We start from the raw sequence: 20,708 nt of genomic DNA on the forward strand, positions 1-20,708 counted from the left end.
TTTCTGCCCCGAGGCTAACCCCACCCAATTCTTCTGACTGGAACAGCATGGAGCGAGGACAGAGTCACTGCTCAGTCAGGGAATTAGTGTTTGGTGCTGATTCAACGCTTGTCATATCTGATTTTTCATGACTGTTTGTGCTTCATCAGACATCTCGTTGACCCTCAGGCAGCCAAGATGTCATTTCTGTAGAGTTAATATTTGACTCAGATGTGAAATTTGGCTATAGGGTTCAACAAAACTTAATTTCATTGGAATATATTCATAGAATTAAAGGAAGTAGGGCCTATTTCTGCATGACTCAAACTCATGACATGCATTTTGAGTCAGTAACAAAACGAGGGGAAAGAGTTTGTGCCGCCAGTGCAACCGTCTAATAGTTTGCATCTGGCGCCACCTTGTGTCTGTTTCCTAGAAGGCCTAGTAAAGTGTGCTGTGACCTAAAACGTATTTTCCAAAAAACCTTGTGTGTCAACATCTTTCTGGAGCAAGCATTTTCCTCTCGAGCTGCGACAGAAGGCTTACTGTACTCAATGTAATAAAGAAGCTATTCACAATTAAAAAATACTTTTTATTTTTTTTAGGAGGGGCGGGGGGAGAGATTTGACAAGCAAGACGAGCAAAGCAAACCAAAGTGGAGCCATTTTTTTTTTTTGTAGGATTTGGGGTGACGTGTTTCTTGAGCACTGTGTCATTCATTACACAAAAGCATTTAATCAATTTTATAAAACATATTGTATATTCGAACATCCCAATGTTATCTCCTTTCAAGTCCTAATCTATATTTTAGATATATTGTATAATATGGTGTCTGTACGTCACCGTGTCTTTATTTATGTTTTCTGCTCCAAACTAATTGCCCCAAGAGGGATTAATTAGTCCGGCTGGAGTAACTGAGTGTTTACTTTGCATTTGTCATCATACATTTTGCATTTACGTACCCTAGAGGCTTGCCTGGCAACTTCAACTCGTAAACAAAAAAACAAAAAAAAGTGGAGTGGACACATATGACATGATTAGCATGTTTGTGGCGTTTCCATCCTCAGTATCAGATTTGATTGACGTTAGCGCTACAGTTTTTGGCACCCCGCCAACAATTGCTTTCCTACACTCCGAGGACCCCCCTTCACAATAAAAGCATGCCCGGTGAATCCGTCTTTCGCCGCCACTCAGCGTCAACGGAGGCGGGCTCGTGGCTGTTGAGCGGGGCTTTTATTGTGAAAGCGATAAGAGGCCGGTACAATGCTTAGTCACGGTGAGTTACAGCTTTCCCCCCTCCTCCCCACACCTCTCCTCCTCCTTCCTATGTGGCGCACAGCTCGGCACAGCGAGATGGAGGAATTGAACTAGACTACGTGAGTGTCTTTTATTGCAGATTTTCTACGCTCTGATGAATCTTTAAGGAACAACTACGATGTGAGTAGATGAAAGAGCGAGCTGCAGGCTTTCTGCAGGAGTGTGTTTATGTAGCGCTTTGTTGCCGTTTGTGTAGCTCGGTTCGGCTCGCAGTGGTTACGCTACTGTCTATTATTAGGAGACTATTTTGCTGTCAGCTCTGTTTCCGAAACGTTTTAACTTGTTATTATCCTTTCCTCCGGATGTTTTTTTTTTTTCATGCGTACACTCCATCGGGGAAAACTCTCGCGAAACCAAACACAGCATTATCATCTGCTTCACTAATGTTGTGGAGCATGCAAGGATAATTGTTGAGCAAAACAAGCGCAGACATGATGAACATAAGTGATTGCAGCCGAAGTGGAAACAGTGCTTTGTGTGTGTGTGTGTGTGTGTGTGTGTGTGTCTGTGAAAGCTGTTAATGTTGAGGAGATGGCGCGGAAATCTAATTCCATCTGGGTTTATGTAAGGACTGGCTTCACTTCTGGGTCATGTTTTGGTACAGCCAGTTCCACTGTTTGCTCGGTGAAGAGTTCAGGATGACTCACTGAGGAGAGATGCGTGCCAAAAAAAAAAAATGCCATGGAGTGAGTTCAACTCCACTATTTTGTTTGTTCACATTTTACTCTTCGTGTTTGAAAAGTTAAAATTTACTACTGTTGATGTGCAGCCAACTACTGCAGTGCTGACCCCGCGGTTCTCAAGCTGAGGTGCAGGGGGTCCATCAGGGGTCTTTGAAGGTCCTGCAGAGGAGTACTTCACTTTGTATCCTCACTCAGCACTGTGCGGGAGAGGATGCTTGTTTGCTTCGTCATATAACTGTCGGTAACACCATTCAGAAGTTAGCTCTACATGCAGTTACTCTGCTGAGTTGTTTGAAGGATTGTCTGCAGTTTCTTTCTCTGCTTTAAATTACAGGATGTTAAAAGCACTGATATGCAATTTATTTCAACGAAAGGAAATGAGCTTTGCCTCGTCCTTGTGTAATCATCATGTTTCAAGTACAAATCCCAGATATTGTCTTCTTCATTTCCAGCTCCACAGTTGCGAGAATTTGTTGCTTTCTCAATTTGTAAAGTTAGTTTTAGACCACCAGAAATACATTTAAAGAGGTTCATGTCGATTTAACAAAATTGCGATATTTTTTCGATTGATGGAGAAAACAATCTGTAGACGCCTCGACAAGTGAAAGTTGTTTTTCAGTTGCAGATGCAGATGTTGATTGGCTGATTTGGGTTATTAACACATTGGAGCCAGATGTGATGCATCGACATATAGCTACACTTCCAAGAGAAGGAACATCTCAATTTGGACTGCTCAATGAATTGCGTTTGAATTGTTGTCGCAGACTAAACGTGTGGAGCACATCCATACTCTGCATGCAAACATTGGAGCTGTCAGATGCAGCCCTGGATATACAGACCAGATATCCGCCAGCTGACCTCAGAGTACGGAGATTGGTATCAACTTGGTGGCTGTGGCACGGTTAAAGTAGTGTGAAGGCTTCGAGGGGGGGGCAAGGAAATGTGATTGACCTCGACCCCGTGGTGTAAATAGTAAATATTCTATTTGGAAATATGTTTGGATAATGGAGAAGATCAGCGCCGCCGTTACGCCCTTGCACTTCCACATTGCCTCTGTGACGTCACTGTGGAACTCCAAAAGGATCGCTAGAGGCAGGGCGTCGAAAACCCACGCCGCGAGCTCCAGAACTCAGGCGTGCACACACACACACACACACAGGGGCTGCTCGCCGCCGCAGCAGCAGCTCTGACGTGACATATTTCCGGGCTCGTACCTCTGTCGCTATCTTGGTCTTGGTCGGCGGGTCATTGGTGCAATGACTTTGCCCCATCATTTCGCAATTGCGTATTACAAGCCGCGTGCAAGCTTGATTAACAAATAAGTTACTCAAGCTGTTTTCACACATGCACTCCCAAAAAAAAAGTCTTGGAAATCTCAGGACAGCCCGCCGCTAAAATCTTCCCGAGTCGCCCTCGCAGATGTAGTTTTCCTCTTCAGTTTAACCCCGGGGGCAGGACGTTCTAAGGGCAAGACATGACATAATACATGTGCAGCGGAAATCCAGGATGGCCGACAATGTGCTTCGTGTTATTGGACGTATCTTACTGTTTTGGGTTTTGGTGAAATATTTGACTTTTTGCATTTACACAACATGCCACTGACCACAAAAGTGTCCCTCCACCTTGCTGACAGTCATATCCTTCAAGCCCGATCCAAAGAAAGAAGCTTTATTATTGTACAATACAGAGAGAAGCAGGGCATCAGTATTTAAGAAGCAACATTTGGAGATTTTGCTCAAACTTAATAAAACGATTCACTTTCTGTCGGCCAAATTACTTTTTTCCTCTTATATCTTTTGGGTAATTTTAAAAACGAGCATCTGCTAAAAGGCTTGTTTGTTCAACTTTGCATTCAAACGGGGGAACTCCTGCTTAAGTGTCTAAGTGAATCCCTCCTCCCTGTCATACCTGAAGCTGTTTCTGTGTCTACTTGAAACGTGAATGACCCGAGCCGAGCGGCAGCTGCACACACGAGTCAAGGAGCCTGTTTGTCAGCGAGCAGCTTTTCTGTCCTGCCTCTCCCGATTGAGCAATATGTTCTCCTGTGAAACTATTCTACCGAGAAACGTGGTGAGAGAAAAGCACAGCAGTAAACAGAAATTGACTGTGTTTCATATTACAGCGGGATTAACTGCTGGCTGACTGCTTTCATGAGGAGTTCACTGGTAACCATTGACGTGCCGCCATCTGTTGCTAAAACGACACTCAGACGTAATAAAGAATTCGTTTGTTTTAAATCACTGATTAAAAATGAGGTCACTTACTTCCAACACGTGGAACAGTAAGGTCATATAACCTGCCATGTGTGCTGCGTCCTCTTATCTCACCTCTTATCTCGCCTCCAGCCTATGCACAGGCTACGTGCACACAGCCTATGGGTGCTGTGTTATATAACTCTGTGAAGTGTTGCTGAGTAACTCTTCCAGACTGAAGAACCGCAGATGGACAACTAGCTCCTACTGACTGCTCTTTGTACTGTATGTCACTCGCAAGCAGCTCTTCATCTGTAAACAAAGACGACCAAAATGAGTCGTTATGTTGTATTTAACAGCGTCCATGTCAATCCTTTAAAACAACACAGCAAGTATGTGTTATCAGGTCCATCATCATAGCCATTTTCCGCTTGTTTCGTCAGCGACTGCAGGGGAATTCCTCAAGTGGGAGTTTTTTTTCTTCCTGCATTTTCTTTAAATTGTGAGTGTGTGCTAGAAGTTTTGCTGCACAAACAGTTCCCTCTGCTGCAGCCTTCTTCTGGACTGGTCAGAGGACGGAGTCAAAAAAAAAAAAAACCCTCAGCCAAGTTCAAGATTGATTTCAGTTACGCCATCATCCTTCAAAACAAACACTGAAGTCGTTGTAAATGTTTGATATGTGCGATACCGCGTGTTTTGTAAAATGATACAATCGTCGCTATTTTAATAATCGATGCTGTCGAAAATCTGAAAACTTCAGACTTCAGATTTGATGTCATATATGTAAACACCAGCATGAGACAGATAGCGCCGTCTTAATTGCACAAATGTGAAAAGTTTTTGTGCAAATTACAGTGTGAGGTAGTTTACCTAATTTTTTGATTTTTTTAATGCTAATTAAAAACAACATTTTCCATAGTGGGTGCCTCCAACTTGTATTGTTGTTGCCATGGTATCTGAAAACGCTTCAATTTGATTTGGGTTTTACTAGAATAGTATCAAAGTTTAAAACTCTGGTATCGTCACAGCCACATTCCTTACTCACTTGATTCAATCGACACATTACTCATTTGTCCATTATTAGTCATATCTTCTTTTCTTTTTTCCACTGTGCACATAAATCCTGTCTTGTTTGTTAAGTTTCATTTCATGTGTTAGAGAGGGACACCTGTAACTCAAAGTAGCAACGTCACTCACTCATTATGAGAATTGGAAAGCCTTGACCCGATGACCTGCACCAGGAAGCGTGCGCTCTGGGTGTGGAGGGCATGGTGACGGCGAGAACACGGCGTATCATCACGTAGATAAGCTTTTGTTGTGTAAGTCTAAAGAGAGCTGGGCGCGCGACAAAGCATGTGCCAGCGGCTGCAGGATTCGGGACCTGTACGTCATGACATGTTTGAAGTAGAGAATTTTAAACTTTGATACTCGTACTATTCAAACAGTATTGACACCTGTTGCAATATCAAGCGAACAGAAAGTCCTAGACACACAAGATTGGGTCATGTCTTTGTTTTGATTTACCCTCAAACTCACACAATATCCTGCACACTTTCTTAATTACACAAACATTTGACCGTTGCCAATATATTTGTGCAATTTAGGTGGGGCCAACTCCTCTGCTCTTTTTTCAACTTTCTGAGATTTAAAATGAACTTGAGAAACGTCAGTATTTGTTGACCTGTGAATTTGATTGGACCTGCTCTGCTCTCGCTCTCTCATTGCAGCTTTGGGTTAAAACATGACTGAAGAGCTGCATTTTGTTAAAAAGTTTTGATACTTTTAATCACAGTTAATCATTAAAATAGTCATTATATATAGATGTTATTGAAAAGTATTGTAGTATGGAGAAATTTGACAAACTTAGCTTTAAGTATGTGACCACTGTCTCGCTCTAACTCTCTCTCTCTCTGTCTCTCTCTCTCTTTTTTTCTCCAGTTGTCAGCTGACCCAAGAGCTTCCTAGTAAACACAGCGGTGCAAACAAATTCCTGAACTGGGCAACCTTGAGGAAGGCGTCTCCGAGGAAAGCAACACCCCCTCCCCCCCCCCACCCCCGCCCCTCTCCATTCCTCAGAGCTCCATGTTACACTTATGACACTTGTGGCACTTGACCCTGTTTTGTTTTTCTTTTTTCTTCCTTTTAGATACAACCATCTTTTTTTTTTTTTTTTCACTGCCTCACCAATAGAATCGAACTCTGCTGCACTCAGCAGAAGTGTAGCCCTCTAGAAAACAACACTGATGAATCTGGCAAGCGTTCAGGCTCATCGTCAAATGTGTTTTCTGATGAGCTGCTTCATTTAGAACTTTTCTGCAATTTAAAAAAAAAAAAAAAACTCCTCAAAGATGATTGCCTAGAAAAGAGACTGCTACTTTGTCAGAAAAACACACTTCTGTTGACGACACTAACGTCTTAAAAATACTACTTTAAGTGTTGTTCTCTTTTTCTTAAACCTTTTTCTACCATGTTAATCCTTTGACAACGGCAGACTTTGGAAAAACAGGCGTTTTCATTATGTTGGAACTACAAAATGACAACGTGGAACCTGCCAAAACTGCCTGCTCAAGGAGAGTTTCTCTAGCGATGCCATAATGAGCAACATGGCTGGACAAAAGCACTGAACGGAGCGAGGGAATCCTCATAAAGGTTAACTCAAACCACACACGCACGCAAAAACCTCTTCTCTAACTTTCACCCATGCCTGCGTCTGGTGCAAGGATGCCCCGTACCACTGCCCGCTGTTCTTGAGGAGGAGAGAGAGAAGGAGGAGTACAGGAAGGAAATGACAGAGTGCCTGACAGAATGCAAAGCGCTGGTGACTCCGTCCACGCGCAACGGCCACCGTGTCTTCAGCTACACGTTAGAGAGTCACACGGCGGCCGCGTTCGCCATCATGAACGAGCTGCGTCTGGAGCGGCAGCTGTGCGACGTCACGCTGCGTGTGCGCTACAAAGACCTGGAGGCGGTGGACTTCGTGGCTCACAAGGTGGTGCTGGCCTCCTCGTCCCCGGTCTTCAGGGCCATGTTCACCAACGGCCTGAAGGAGTGCGGTATGGAGCTGGTGCCCATCGAGGGGATACATCCCAGGGTGAGTCAAGATGTTGTCTGTCAAGGTGTTTGAATGTGTCCTTACATTGGAGACGCCATGATTACGGTCACAGGGTTTTTAAATATATTACAGAAAAAATAAACGACGAACAAAAAGCGAAACTGGTGGAACTTTTCTGGTTCTTCAGCCAGCCCGTCTGAGGGTCGCCATCAATCGGAGCGAGGTTTCCCGCTCGCTCCTTTTCTTCCACGGCTGGGGTGTTGCAGGCGGCATCGGGCGCCTTCGTCCCCTTAAGTACCGACGAAAGATGGCGTGGTTTTCTGTCACCATTAGACGAGTGATTTAATGCCTTGGATTATCATTACAGATACAAAATATTTTCTGATGTCATCCCGAGGAAGTTAGGATGAAAACGATATTATAGAAGTCAATGAGAATAAATGTAATAAGAAAATAGAGAAATAAGAAAATTGAAGCTGGGTTAACCAACAGAAGTGAAGATCAGAGCAAGAAGAGGAGGCTCTACTTCTTAATCTGTAATAGACTGAGGAAACAACAGGGCAGCAGAGATCATTATGTAACACCTACAGGCGACTAATAAATGCCACTTGCCGCTTATTAAATGTGTCACAGTCATACTGTTTGAATGGCAAGTGCTGCCTAATAAACACGGCGTGGCTCTTATTAAACACCTCGTCGTGTTTCAACAACATGTGGCTTCTAAGGAGCACATGGACGCGGGAAACGGGGACACATTGGGACACTACACTAGCCTTCTTTTGGGAGTTTTTTTTTTTTGGGGGGGGGGGGGGGGTCTTTTTCTCCCAAGCTTTCTGCTCTGGTCACGACTGCTCAATGAAACCACCTTTGACATAGACCTGGGAAATGTTGTGTAATCTTGCTGTATGTTTGACTCTTCCACGAGCAGCCTGACAGGAGACAGCTCCGCTATGTGCTCATGCATATGAGCGGGGTGCAGACTTTTTTTACTGTGACTGTGTAAAAATGTTTTCACAATCAAAAGACAAACAATAGCGTTGAAACATGAGTGTCGGGTTAACATATGACGTGAAGTAAGGCCCGACCGATGTGGGATTTTTGGGGCCGATACCAATATCGATATTGGGGAGGAATAAAAAATCTGAAACCGATATATCAGCCGATATCTTTCTTGGATCCATATTGGATCTGTAAAAATAGATTTATTGCAACACATTTATTGCATTGGTGCCTTTAAATTTGGTTATCAAACACTTGTGGAAAAGATATATAACGTAGACAGGATGGTTATTCTACTGGAAAGTAACTGCTCATGTACATCACTGCTTGACACTCTTCTGCAGAGTGATGATGCTTGTTGTATTCCATATAGCGCCCTCTGCTGGTGATAGCCAGAAAGAGAACTGCTGGAGTAATTCAATGAAACTCAATCGAAATGCTTTTTGACTGGTGAATAAATCGAGTGATATCGGCGCATTTCTGCGATAAAAGTAGCCGATACCGATAGTCACTTTATGTGCGAATATCGGCCGATATTATCCACTGGCCCATTAATCGGTCGGGCTCTCATGTTAAAGTTAATACAAGAGATTTTTGTAGCACTGAATTTCAAAAAGCAACAATAGTTAGCCGCAGATTAAATGACTGAATATTGTTCTTCTTTTCTCTTCCTTAAACTTTCTTCTGATGTGTTCTTTTCTCTTCGTCCCCGCCTCCCTCACCTCGCGTCACTCAGGTCATGGACCGACTGATAGAGTTCGCCTACACGGCCAGCATTTCTGTGGGAGAGAAGTGTGTGATTCACGTGATGAACGGCGCCGTCATGTACCAGATAGACAGCGTGGTCAAGGCCTGCTGCGATTTCCTCGTCACGCAGCTCGACCCCAGCAACGCCATCGGCATCGCCAACTTCGCTGAGCAGATCGGTTGCACAGAGCTGCACCAGAAGGCCCGCGAGTACATCTACATGAACTTCAGCCAGGTGAGGAAGCATTGTTGATGGATCTTGTTTGGTTTGGTGTTTTTTTTTTTTTTTCATTGATGTGTGATGGCAGAGAAACAGATGTGAGGTCTGCAGAGATAGAGCGATAAGTCTATCTCAAATTTTAGGCCATACTCTCCCAATAATCGGTTTTAAAAAGTCCCAAGCAGGAGATGGAGCTTGGCTAGATGCCGGCTCTAAGTGCTGTGTTATCGTTACTCAGAAGCTGTTGAGTTTTCTGTGAATATTTATGAAACCCTTTAGCGGCTGTTCTAGCTGTGAGACATGACGCGGGGACACCTCACATCTTGTTCAAAAATAACAACCATTAATTCACCTGAAGACTGTAAACACTCATTATGAAAGTTTGAGCAGCAAAAAATATTTTAATCACGAGTAATTGCATGCTTTTTTGTCCCTGTAGTCATAGTGATGGAATAGAATGACACTGCGCCTCATTTCACTTTAAAAACTTCAGGTGATAACCACCTGATGACATCACACATTTCACTTTGTTACCGTTCCTTTGAGCCGTTTTTCATTCAGTTAACACGTTTCTTTTTTTTAGTTAATGTCGTAACCTTCCATCTACTAGGAGGTCCTAACTTTATTTCAAAATAAAAGAAGGGTTGAGTTAAAACAGCAAATAAAGTACTCGGGTTATCACAATACAAAAATTCAAAATAAAAGCTTGACAATTTTTTATTTTAATGCGAAATAAAGGAATTTCAAACAAGCGATTAATAATGTGATTAATCTCAATAAACTTTTGAATTTTTTTTGATTAATTGCGAATAAAAAAAATGCAATCGTTTGTCAGTCGTTTAGTTTCCACACAAACACTCCTGAAAATGTCAAGAAGGTGTCGGAGAGCCTGCTCCTGAAATCTTCCTGGGTATCTTACTAACATATGTCCGTCACATTATGAACTTTTCTCTGTCTGGACGGGAGAGAGGGAGACGGAGTCCGACTCTTTACTCAGAGTGTTTTGCCTTTATATCAGTGTTAAGTGTAATTGGACATATTCACAGTATCAGCGAGCGAGTTTAAAAGATCATACTAGCGAGCAGGAAACAGTGTGAGGCTGCTTCATGCACGTGCCTGCTCACCATCACCCCCGCCCACACGCACTTAGTCAAATCTTCTGATTCTTTCCTGCTGCGTTCACACATAAGCTCACGCGACATGACAGAGATATTTTATTCGGGCTGGCAGGAAAAAAGTTGGGTTGTAAATTTTGTCTGTATGCGTTCACACATGCAGCTCACCCCAAAGGTTTAAATGAATGTATCTTCACTGATCATAACTTAAGAAATAATCCAAACTCTTCTATTAGAAGTCAGCATTAAGTCATTGTTGTAACGGGGGAGTTGTGTTGAACGTGTGTCACGGCACGCTGTGAGTAAAAACAATGTTTCACTTGTTCCTTTGTGGTTTCTGCTGGTTTACTTTTTTCCGCTTCAGGCCTGCTCACAACAGGCATTTCTGTGATGACTGATGAATGCCAGTCATGAGTCATGATGAGAGTTTACCTGAGCTCTGAGCTTCTCCTCACTGAAGAAGAGAACAGCAGTAGAGGCTCAAAAAGGAGTGAAACGGTGCTCCTTAATGATCGTGATCATCCCTGATGAACTGATCGATAACAAACCGACAGATTCGTCATCTCAGGGAGTCACAGATGTGTCACCCATCAGCTGCTCAGTTATTTCCAAATGTAGTGAAAGTCACGAGTCGTCTGTTTACTTGAAGCCCTTCAGACATTTTGTAGTTTTCTACTTAAAAGGAATTTAAAAGGAACATTTTGTGTTTGTGAATTTACCAAACAAGCCTCCATGATTTAAGCTAAAAATGAAATGAGACTCTGGAGGCACAAAGTCAGATGTTCTTATTGTTCAGTGTGTTAAAGTCTGAAGCGTTGTCTCTGTGCTGTCTCATGAATAATCTCAGTGTTTAATGTTCACAGTGACGCACAGACTTTTTATTTACTTGACTCTGCGTTGTTAAACTTGCTTCGGTTACTCTTTAATGACGGTATGGTTACTTTTTGATCAAAAAGATATCACAGCTGTTGTCATGGCGCTGAAGTGTTTAGTTAATTATTCACTTATTGATCAAAAGTAACTCTGGAACAATATGAAGAACAACGGTCTAAAATGTGTTTCCTCCAGCCTGATTCTGGGCTTCTGGGGAACTGAATATAATAAATACTATTGTCTCTGTCTTTTCAAGTGTTACAGATAGAACAGATGTTATTGTATAGTACAGATAGTTTTGTTAAGAATGAATAAGATTAAGAACCTGTATGCATGGCATCCAGTAGCGGAGCGAGTGTGGGGGCAGAAGGTGCGGCCGCCCCGGGCCCACTGTTGTCTCAAGGGGCCCACTTTGAGCCAAATTTAACATGCATTTTGTTATTTAGTTAAATTTTCTAATAAAGTTAGTTTGACTAGGTCTGAGTCTCTCTTTTCTTTTGCTGCAATCAAGACACACAATGTATTTTGTAGAGCAGAGAGGGGCCCTCCTCCACTGCCAAGGGGGTTTTCAACTTCGGCAGCAAACAGCACCAGCGGGGTGCTGTGGCCTGTTTGTAATGTCATTGATTCTCTTAGCACCCCCTTTGCTGGGCCCCCTGCTGCTGTCTGGAGTTTTAAAAACCTAATCGTCTGTCTGCTTTATTTCTGTTTACCTCGCTGTTTTTCGTAACATTAAAAGTGTAAAAAACTAAATAAAAAATGTTTTCTCATTGACAACTCAACCCTCAACAACTCAACCTGGTGAGTCTCCTCCCGTTGCTAGCTCCACTAACGTAAACAGCAAATAAACATGTTAGGAGGAGCACCCAGCTAGCTGCAGGAAAGCAACAGTGCTGATGAAAACTTAATTGGTAAATTGTTTCATTATTATTTGAGATTCCACTTAGATGCTGTTCTTTTGTTTGTGGGTGCGTGTGTTGTAGACCGCCGTGTCTGCTTGGTTATCGTACTGTATGAACGGCAGGCCGTTGCTGTCACACTGTTTACAAAGTTTGTTGTCGTGTGTGGGTTGATAATGTGGGTTTTATTGTCTGTGTGGCTGTATGGCTGGATGAGCGTCCAACTTCACTGAATGTTAAACTGTAGTTGCCTTCTATCTTTGGTTTCCCGTCCGGCTAATAAAGTCTGCTTTACTTGTTTAATCGGTGGAATATGCGCACAGACATATCAGCACTTGTTCTGCTTAAATATCAGCATCACTCACTGATAAGTCCCTGTCACTGTAATAACACCCTTTGTAATCTGCAGCAGCATTTCTCTTGGTCTCGCCCCGTCTTGTATCTCCATACAGCCGATATTATACCATAAATGCTATACTATATTACTATATAGGCTACAGCATGTGCGATATAGCCTATAGACAGTTTAAGGGCCCACTATTGGTCCCCGCCCCCTCTGCAATGAGCCATAGGCTCCGTGCCTGATGGGATCTACTTTGAGATATCACTTTAGATATCACTCAATGTTTATAACATGGAAAAAAAAAATACAATATGAACGATATTAATATTAAAAGGAAATTCTGGTTCCAGCTTACGTGCTGCAGAAAGTATGAAGTGTACAGTATGAATGTTAAAAGTGTCACTTTGGGTTTAAGGAATTTTAGATTGTGGACAAGTTCTTCATGGTAAAGGGACTTGAGCTTGTAGCGTTCTTTGGTCTTCTGTCTACTTAAAGCACTTTAACACCACATGTCACACCTACGCATTCACACCCTGATGGCAGTGGCTGCTATGTGTTCATAGCAACCCCTCATTTTTTAAGTCACACTCTTGAATCCAAACCTGCGGTTTTCAATCACTCATTTGGCTCTTGTTTTTTTTTTTTTTTTTTTTTTTTTTTGCCTCTACTTGATAGGACAGTTGATAGAGAAGGAAATCAGGAGAGTAGAAATGACATGCGGGAAAGAGAGCCACAGGTCTGACTTGAACCCGGGCCGCCTGCTTGTAGGACTGTAGCCTCCATAGATGGAGCACGACCTTACCGCTAGGCCATCAGCGCCCCATTTGGCTCATTTTTTGTATATTTTTTTAGTCTTTTTTACATTTGTATGCAATATATACAAATATACATTTTGTATTTTTACTGATTGATCCACTCTAGGCACATGGATTTTAAAAAGTTGTTTCCTCCGTGCTCCTTCTCTGTAGGTGGCGACCCAGGAGGAGTTCTTCAACTTGTCCCACTGCCAGCTGGTCACTCTGATCAGCCGCGACGAGCTCAACGTACGCTGTGAGTCCGAGGTCTTCCAGGCATGCGTGGCCTGGGTGCGCTACGACCGGGAGAACCGGCGACCGTACGTCCAGGCCTTACTACAGGCTGTCCGCTGCCATTCCCTCACACCCAACTTCCTGCAGGCCCAGCTCCAGTCTCTGGACTGGGACCCCCAGTGTAAAGACTACCTGGCCCAGATCTTCCAGGACCTCACCCTCCACAAACCCACCAAAGTCATTTCCTGCCGAACACCCAAGGTGCCACAGCTCATCTACACAGCGGGGGGTTATTTCCGCCAATCTCTCAGCTACCTGGAGGCGTACAACCCCTGCACAGGAGCCTGGCTGAGGCTGGCTGACCTGCAGGTTCCCCGCAGCGGCCTGGCAGCCAGTGTGATCAGCGGGCTTTTCTACGCCGTCGGAGGAAGAAACAACGCGCCTGATGGCAACATGGACTCAAACGCATTGGACTGCTACAACCCCATGAACAACTGCTGGCTGCCATGTGCGCCCATGAGCGTTCCCAGGAACCGAATCGGAGTGGGTGTCATCGACGGCATGATATATGCCGTTGGCGGCTCACATGGATGCATTCATCACAACAGTGTTGAAAGGTGAGCAGAGGGAGTTTCAGTTTTCATTTAATCTTAAACAATTTCCCTGAAGAGACTCAAGCCAATCCATTGTGCTGACAAATGAATAGCGAGTTACTGCAGCCTGATTCACTCCAGATAATTTCCTTAACAAGCAACAGGAAGTCCTACTCTAAAAGCGATGCAGGTTTGCTTTGATTTATGTCGGGTTGTTTTAAATCTGAATGAATTGAGATTTATTTGACTGTCAATACGTCTGTGTTTCTGAGCTTTGGCAGAGTGTGCTCTGTGTCCTGAGAATATTTATATACAGGCTGGTCTGCTTACTTTATTTAGTCAATGAATAACCCAAGAGCAGGAATCAGGTAACTTCCTGGAAACTAAAAGGTTTTGTTCCACTTCCTGTAATATATTTTTGGCACGCAGAAAAGCTTCAACACGGAAGATTTAATTTTCGGTGTCAACGCAGTAAATCAAGTGATGATTGTTCTCTGTGGCTCTAGTATCACAACCTACCTTACTCATCAGGTGGAAAATGTTTTATTAGTTTCTACATGTACATGTATTTGTCCTGCTGTGAAGGCGCGTGTCAAACCCACCTAAACGAGGGGTCCTGGCTCAATCTTTAACCTGACCGGTCTTCTGAACTACAGTATATTATGTAAATTATCAGGATTTAAGGTTGAAGATTTACCCTCACTCTGACTTTGGTCCTATGGTGACGCAGACAGAAGCTCTGACAAATATTAACCATACCTAACCGGCCTGAATACTGATGTAATGACTCATGAGCAGAGATGTGACTTTTCAGTGTCGCACTGTCACAGGATGCAGATGTTAGAAATGTGACCAAAATAACAACAGTTAAATTCCCAGTAACAGGATCTCTTAAGCCTGGCGCACACTGTGGGAGTTTTAAGATCCTTCCTGCTTTTTAATTCGGGTAGCTTCACACACTTTAGGGAGAATCCTAACAGATATTCTTCTCCATAATCTCAACACGTGCTACACACTACAAGATATGAACATCTTAGCACAGTACAAACTACAGGATTTCATAAAGATTATCGTGCCAGACGGAGGTACGCGCCACCTCACCTGACCTCACTTAAACGATGGATTGTTGGATCTGCGATTAAAATGTTTTGTGCAGAGAGGACAAAACTTTAAAAAAATTGATAAACAAGTTTTGGGTGACGTGGACAACATGGATTGTAAATTCTTCAGTGTGAGCTGGAGGTAAGGTTGTAACGGTCAAATGCATTACTGTTGTCCAGCGCACCTGTGTGGTGCCAGTCGACACTGCTGTCCACTTATTACCGTCCTCCCTCGTTTCTCTCGTGGTTATTGTAGTCACACACACACGACTTCTGCCAGATCCTTTCACGATGTAATCGGTCAAGGTTTGAAAAATAGAGTGCGCGCCCCGTGTATGAAGGCTGTAGTCCCTCGAGCGGGCGGCCCGGCTTTGAATCTGACCTGTGGCTCCTTTCCCGCATGTCATTATCATCTCTCTCTCTCTCTGATTTATGACTCTATCCACTGTCCTATCTCTACAATAAAAGCACAAAAAGCCAAAAAATAAATCTTAAAAAAAAAAGATTTTAAATTCTCAACATAAAACATGTTTTAAATAAATCGGGGCGTCCCCAACAATCTCTGAACAGATCGGGGACGTTAAGATTGGATCTTTATTCAGCTCACACTACGAGATAATCTGGGCAGACGATCGGTTCCGAGTCGGCGAGGACCTTGCAGTTGTTTAGAAGGATGAATCAACTCGATTATCCTGCAGTCTGAGACAGGCTTTAGACATGTTAGTGGATGGGATGCTATAACGGAGTTGTGTTATTTACTCCTTCTTATAACTTGGTTGTCTGCACAGAGAGGGATGAAATTGATGATAGTGGGGACTGCTCATCATTGACACCTTCTCATCAAAACCTTGAAACTTTAGTTTTGATTTTCTTCAAATGAGCAATAAAAAAGTGAAATAGATCCTAAAAATAGAAAATAATCAAACCTTCATTATTCTGTTCTCTGCAGGTATGATCCAGAAAAGGACCAGTGGCACTTGGTAGCTCCTATGTTGACACGCCGTATCGGTGTGGGAGTGGCTGTCATCAACCGGCTGCTTTATGCTGTCGGGGGTTTCGACGGCGCCAACCGGCTCAGCTCCTGTGAGTGTTACAACCCAGAGAGGGACGAATGGAAGACCATGGCCCCCATGAACACCGTGCGCTCTGGAGCAGGTAAGGGTATAAAAAAACAACTTTGCCGATTGTCGGTTCTGATACCAATGTTCTGATACCAATGTTTTCTTCATTACTTCTTTGTCATTCTTGGTGTCAGTTTTCCAAATGAGCTGTGATTAGATTCATTTAAATTCTTCTGCCCGATATAAAAAAAAAACTTCTCTAAGCCAGCAGTTAGGTGTATTAGCATGCATTCATTAAATTGATGCAAGACAACAGGTAAACATCAACTACTGGCAACAGTTCCACGTTATTTGCTGATTGGCTGTGAACCGGGTCGATTGTGGCTGATACTGATGTTCATCTCATGTATCAGTGTATCCCTCCAGACGAGGCAGACCTTTTACAGCTGCTTTAACTGTCCCTCTAATTTAATCAATGAGATGAAATGCAGGATTTAAATGGTTAAGACTCTTTCTCTATAACTGAAACATTAATGTCTAGAATCTCATCTCATGTTGTGCCCTGTGGAACACCACAAAGTGGTTCAATAAGTCATTTAAATCATCTGAACAGACTCTTATTTCTTAAGCAAAATGTAAATCCTATCGATTAATGATTCATTAAACTCAGTACAAATGATATTTTGACAGTTTTTAAATGTCAATGATTGATATAATTCTACTAAAACACAGTTTTTGCCTCAACAGCAGCCTAACAAAGCTATTAAAACAGTTAACAATTCATCTTTAATTATTCTGTTGAGTGTCTGGTCGAACCGCAGGATCCACCACCAACTCCTTCATGAAAAATGGCAACCTGATATTTGTCAATCAACCAGATTTATTGAAGGGAAAAATGTTCAGTTTGGACCTCAGATGGTACAAAGTGTGATAAAACAAAGAAACAATCTTGTTAAAAAAGCACTTCACAGACTTTTTGCCACAGTTTATTTGTTCTTCCAAGCACATCTTCACGACCTACTGAAAACAGCTCCAAGACCCACTTTTGGGTCCCGACCCACCAGTTGAGAACCCCTGATCTAGAGTATAACATGACTGGTTACTGCACCATTCAGTCACTCAATGCTTGTTTATGTGCTTTCAGGATGTTCTGCTCCAGCTCACATTAAAGTAATCTAAGACTTGTATAAACTCATGTTTGATCTCGTGTAGGCGTCTGCTCACTGGGAAACCACATCTTTGTGATGGGCGGATACGACGGGACCAACCAGCTGAACACAGTGGAGCGCTATGATGTGGAGACGGATACGTGGAGCTCTGCTGCCTCCATGAGGCACAGACGCAGTGCTCTGGGAGTCACTGCACTACATGGACGCATTTATGTGCTGGGTGAGTGGTAGGACGGCTGAAAACTGACTATTAAGAGTTACAGCAGCAAGCTGAAGTCATGTATAATAACACATTTACATTTAGACACATACTCCATTTAGTTCATTATGTTGTATGGTAGTACAGACTTATAAATATAAGTCACTTTTCTAATAATAAAAGCATTCTGATGAAGCAAAGCTCTGATTTTTAAAAAGCACTTTAAATGAAAAAAGAGTACTGCAGGCTGTCATGTAGGAAGCTGCATCATTTAAATGCACATCGTGTAAATTCCAGGGGGCTCTCGATCAAAACAATAACAAAACATGACGCTGAGGCTGGCGGCGAATCATGGGAGTTCTCGCTGCTACTCTGAAAAGATGAAGCTATTTTGTATTACACAGTGATGATACATTGTTTCGTGGATTAAATGCATTATGAACTGGGATCCGTTCAGCACTACCATCTAGTTGCATTGTGGGTAATGCAAGCAAAAAGTGTTAATGCGGTTTTTGATTACCGGGTATAAAGAAGATAATGAATGTTGTTTTGCTATTTTTTTTGTAGTCCATCATGAGAGCCACAATGTCACAAGAGTTCAGTGTTTAATGGGTGTCATCCTCTTTTATTCTAATATACTAATCGGACAAAATGTTGTGTTTGCAGGAGGTTATGATGGCACCACGTTCCTGGACAGCGTGGAGTGCTACGACCCAGAGAACGACACCTGGTCTGAGGTCACTCACATGACTTCAGGGCGAAGCGGCGTGGGCGTAGCCGTTACCATGGAGCCGTGCCAGAAAGAACTGCCGCCGTGTCAGAGTTCTGAAAGGGAAAACGGAGCCGCCTCACCAGCCTATCAGTCCTTAAACTCCAGCTTCAGCTCGCACCACAGTCAGCGGCACAGCGGGTCCTTCAGCTCATGAGGCTCATCATATACACACACACACACACACACACACACACACACACACACACACACACACACACACACACACACACACACACACACACACACACACACACACACACACACACACACACACACGAAATGAACAAATGAGCAATCAGAACGCCACTCTGTTCTTCCAAATTCAAATTAAAGACCCTCACATTATGATTAGAGACAGAGGTGACCACTCGTGATTGCCTCAGTGATTCAAGGGTTCACAGTTAAAGCAAATTTCCAAAAAATCAGAAACACTTTATTTGAAAGATGCCGTGTGGATTGTAATGTCAAGACAAAAATAAATTTAAATATCCACATTTAAGGTCCTTGTACATCCCATGTGACACCAGAATCTAAAGCAAAGTTTTCAAGACATGAATCAGTTCATTTGGATCTAGTAAGTGGTGTTCGGCCAAATTTGAAAGACCTCAGTCTGTGAGGTTGACGTCCACAGTTGGAGCATCATCTCCCAGGTTAGAGCCATGGGAGGAAAGGGCTGCAGAATAAATTTTAAAAAAGGGGTGGGGCCATTTACTGGCTCTAAGAGTCATCAAGGGCTCGTTTTACTTGCAGAGCAAACACATGTAGAAGTAAAAATCTGCGGGGAGGAAAAATCGATCAATTACGGTTGTCAGCATAGGCCGTAGATTTCAAAGTGCCATTACAATGCCCGTGGGCATTACCGTCAGCAGTATATTGACCTGAGGGGCTCTGAAGGAGCGGCACAGACAGACAGTGTGTGGGGGGGGGGGGACACTTGGAAACCCAGAGAGCCACGCGTTGAAGCTTCAGGATGACGATGGGCCTCATGCAAGAACATTCAGTGGAAGCTTCTTTATAAAAGTCAGATTGATCAAACTTACCAACTTCACAGATGTGTTTTTGAAGTTCGAGTGCCACCTGTTCACGAGCAGGTTGCATTATTTGGAAATTCAGAGCCGCAGTAATCCCTGTTAAAGGCCACTTCCTTATTCAACCAAGTTGCTTTCACAACGTTCTCTTTTGCTCTTGGCAACATTTGAATTCACTCCTACATCAAGTTGAGATAAAAATCTATCCACACAGTACAAATTGTTCTTTTGCATGAGGCTCAAAGTCCAAGTGTTGGTACAGGAGAATCAGGACCTGAAAGTAACAAATGTGTCCTTTACTAATATCCACTGGTAGGTTCATGGAAATGTTTTTATTTTTGGTAAAGGTGTTGGCCAGATATTGAGTGTTGGCTCTTATGAAGCGAACAGGAAGTCTGGTCTTGTGTCGTTGCTTTGTTGGGGTGCCAAGTGGATGTTAAACGGGTTTCGACCGTGTTTAGAGTTAAGGGAATACTGTAGCATTTAAATAACCTCACTGAATGTGTTTGACAAAAACACTCATCACTCACACAACCTGCAGCCCCCTACCTACAGCTGACTCTCTTCCTCCAGACCTCAGAAACAGAAGTGACCATGTTTGTGCATTAGTGTTCAGATATATTGTAAGCTAATGACAACGAACTCGCTTAAAGAAGTGTATTTGTAACAGCAATTTAAGCTACAATGGTTTTTAAGTGATGTTTTTGTACATTGATATTCTAAGAAGTCTTGTACAGAATTTCAGAGCTCACTTTTTTATTTATTTTTTCGGATCCTTTTTTTTTTTGTTTGTTTTCTCGTTTCCCTGAACTGACATCAGCTTTGTATTGAATTGGACTCTGGTGTTGTGTGTTTTTTGAACAACTAGCATGCATTGTGACTAAGTAGGAATGCTTGTTAATGCTCATTTTGGATGTTTGTAAAAAACAAAACAAAAAAAAAATGTTTCACTTTGAAAGGGACTGTTTTTTTTCTTGTCCATCAGTAGTCGGAATGAAATTTAGAATATTTAAGATCTGCTTTGTACATTTTTTTTTCCAGCAAAAATACCCTGTACAATAATACATCATAAAGTAAAATATATGTTTATTTTGCTGATGAAGTCATGTAATGTTTTGTTTAAATCCGATCTGTAGAGTTTTTTATAATAATTACAGCCCATAATCTCATGGCTATGTCTTCTTTAGTAAAGCCTCTCTGCCACTAGATGGAGCTGTAGCTCAGTCATACTGAACAAACCTCACTCTCTTACTGCAGCGTGGATTATCATCGTGTTAAAATGAACAGGTCTGTGTTTACAACTTAATCTGTAGATGTCAGTATGCCTAGGCATATTTCA

General features: G+C 42.7%; 1 protein-coding gene across 2 annotated transcripts; it reads left to right on the plus strand.

Annotated features, from left to right (window-relative positions):
• The first annotated feature begins 1,223 nt into the window (after positions 1–1,223).
• keap1b (kelch-like ECH-associated protein 1b) lies at positions 1,224–20,471 on the plus strand. Of its 2 annotated transcripts, none has more exons than XM_020647671.3 (7): positions 1,224–1,355; positions 6,110–7,262; positions 8,959–9,204; positions 13,388–14,064; positions 16,090–16,295; positions 17,414–17,590; positions 18,236–20,471. In XM_020647671.3, the coding sequence occupies exons 2-7, from the start codon at positions 6,957–6,959 to the stop codon at positions 18,493–18,495; spliced, it is 1,872 nt and encodes a 623-aa protein (XP_020503327.1). In that variant the 5' UTR covers positions 1,224–1,355; positions 6,110–6,956; the 3' UTR covers positions 18,496–20,471. The 2 variants fall into 2 exon arrangements, with proteins under 2 accessions (XP_020503327.1, XP_020503328.1); XM_020647672.3 differs by having other exon boundaries at positions 1,282–1,416.
• Positions 20,472–20,708: the final 237 nt, after the last annotated feature.

This window comes from Labrus bergylta, chromosome 1 (genome assembly GCF_963930695.1).
Source record: "Labrus bergylta chromosome 1, fLabBer1.1, whole genome shotgun sequence".
NCBI classification, from domain to species: domain Eukaryota; kingdom Metazoa; phylum Chordata; class Actinopteri; order Labriformes; family Labridae; genus Labrus; species Labrus bergylta.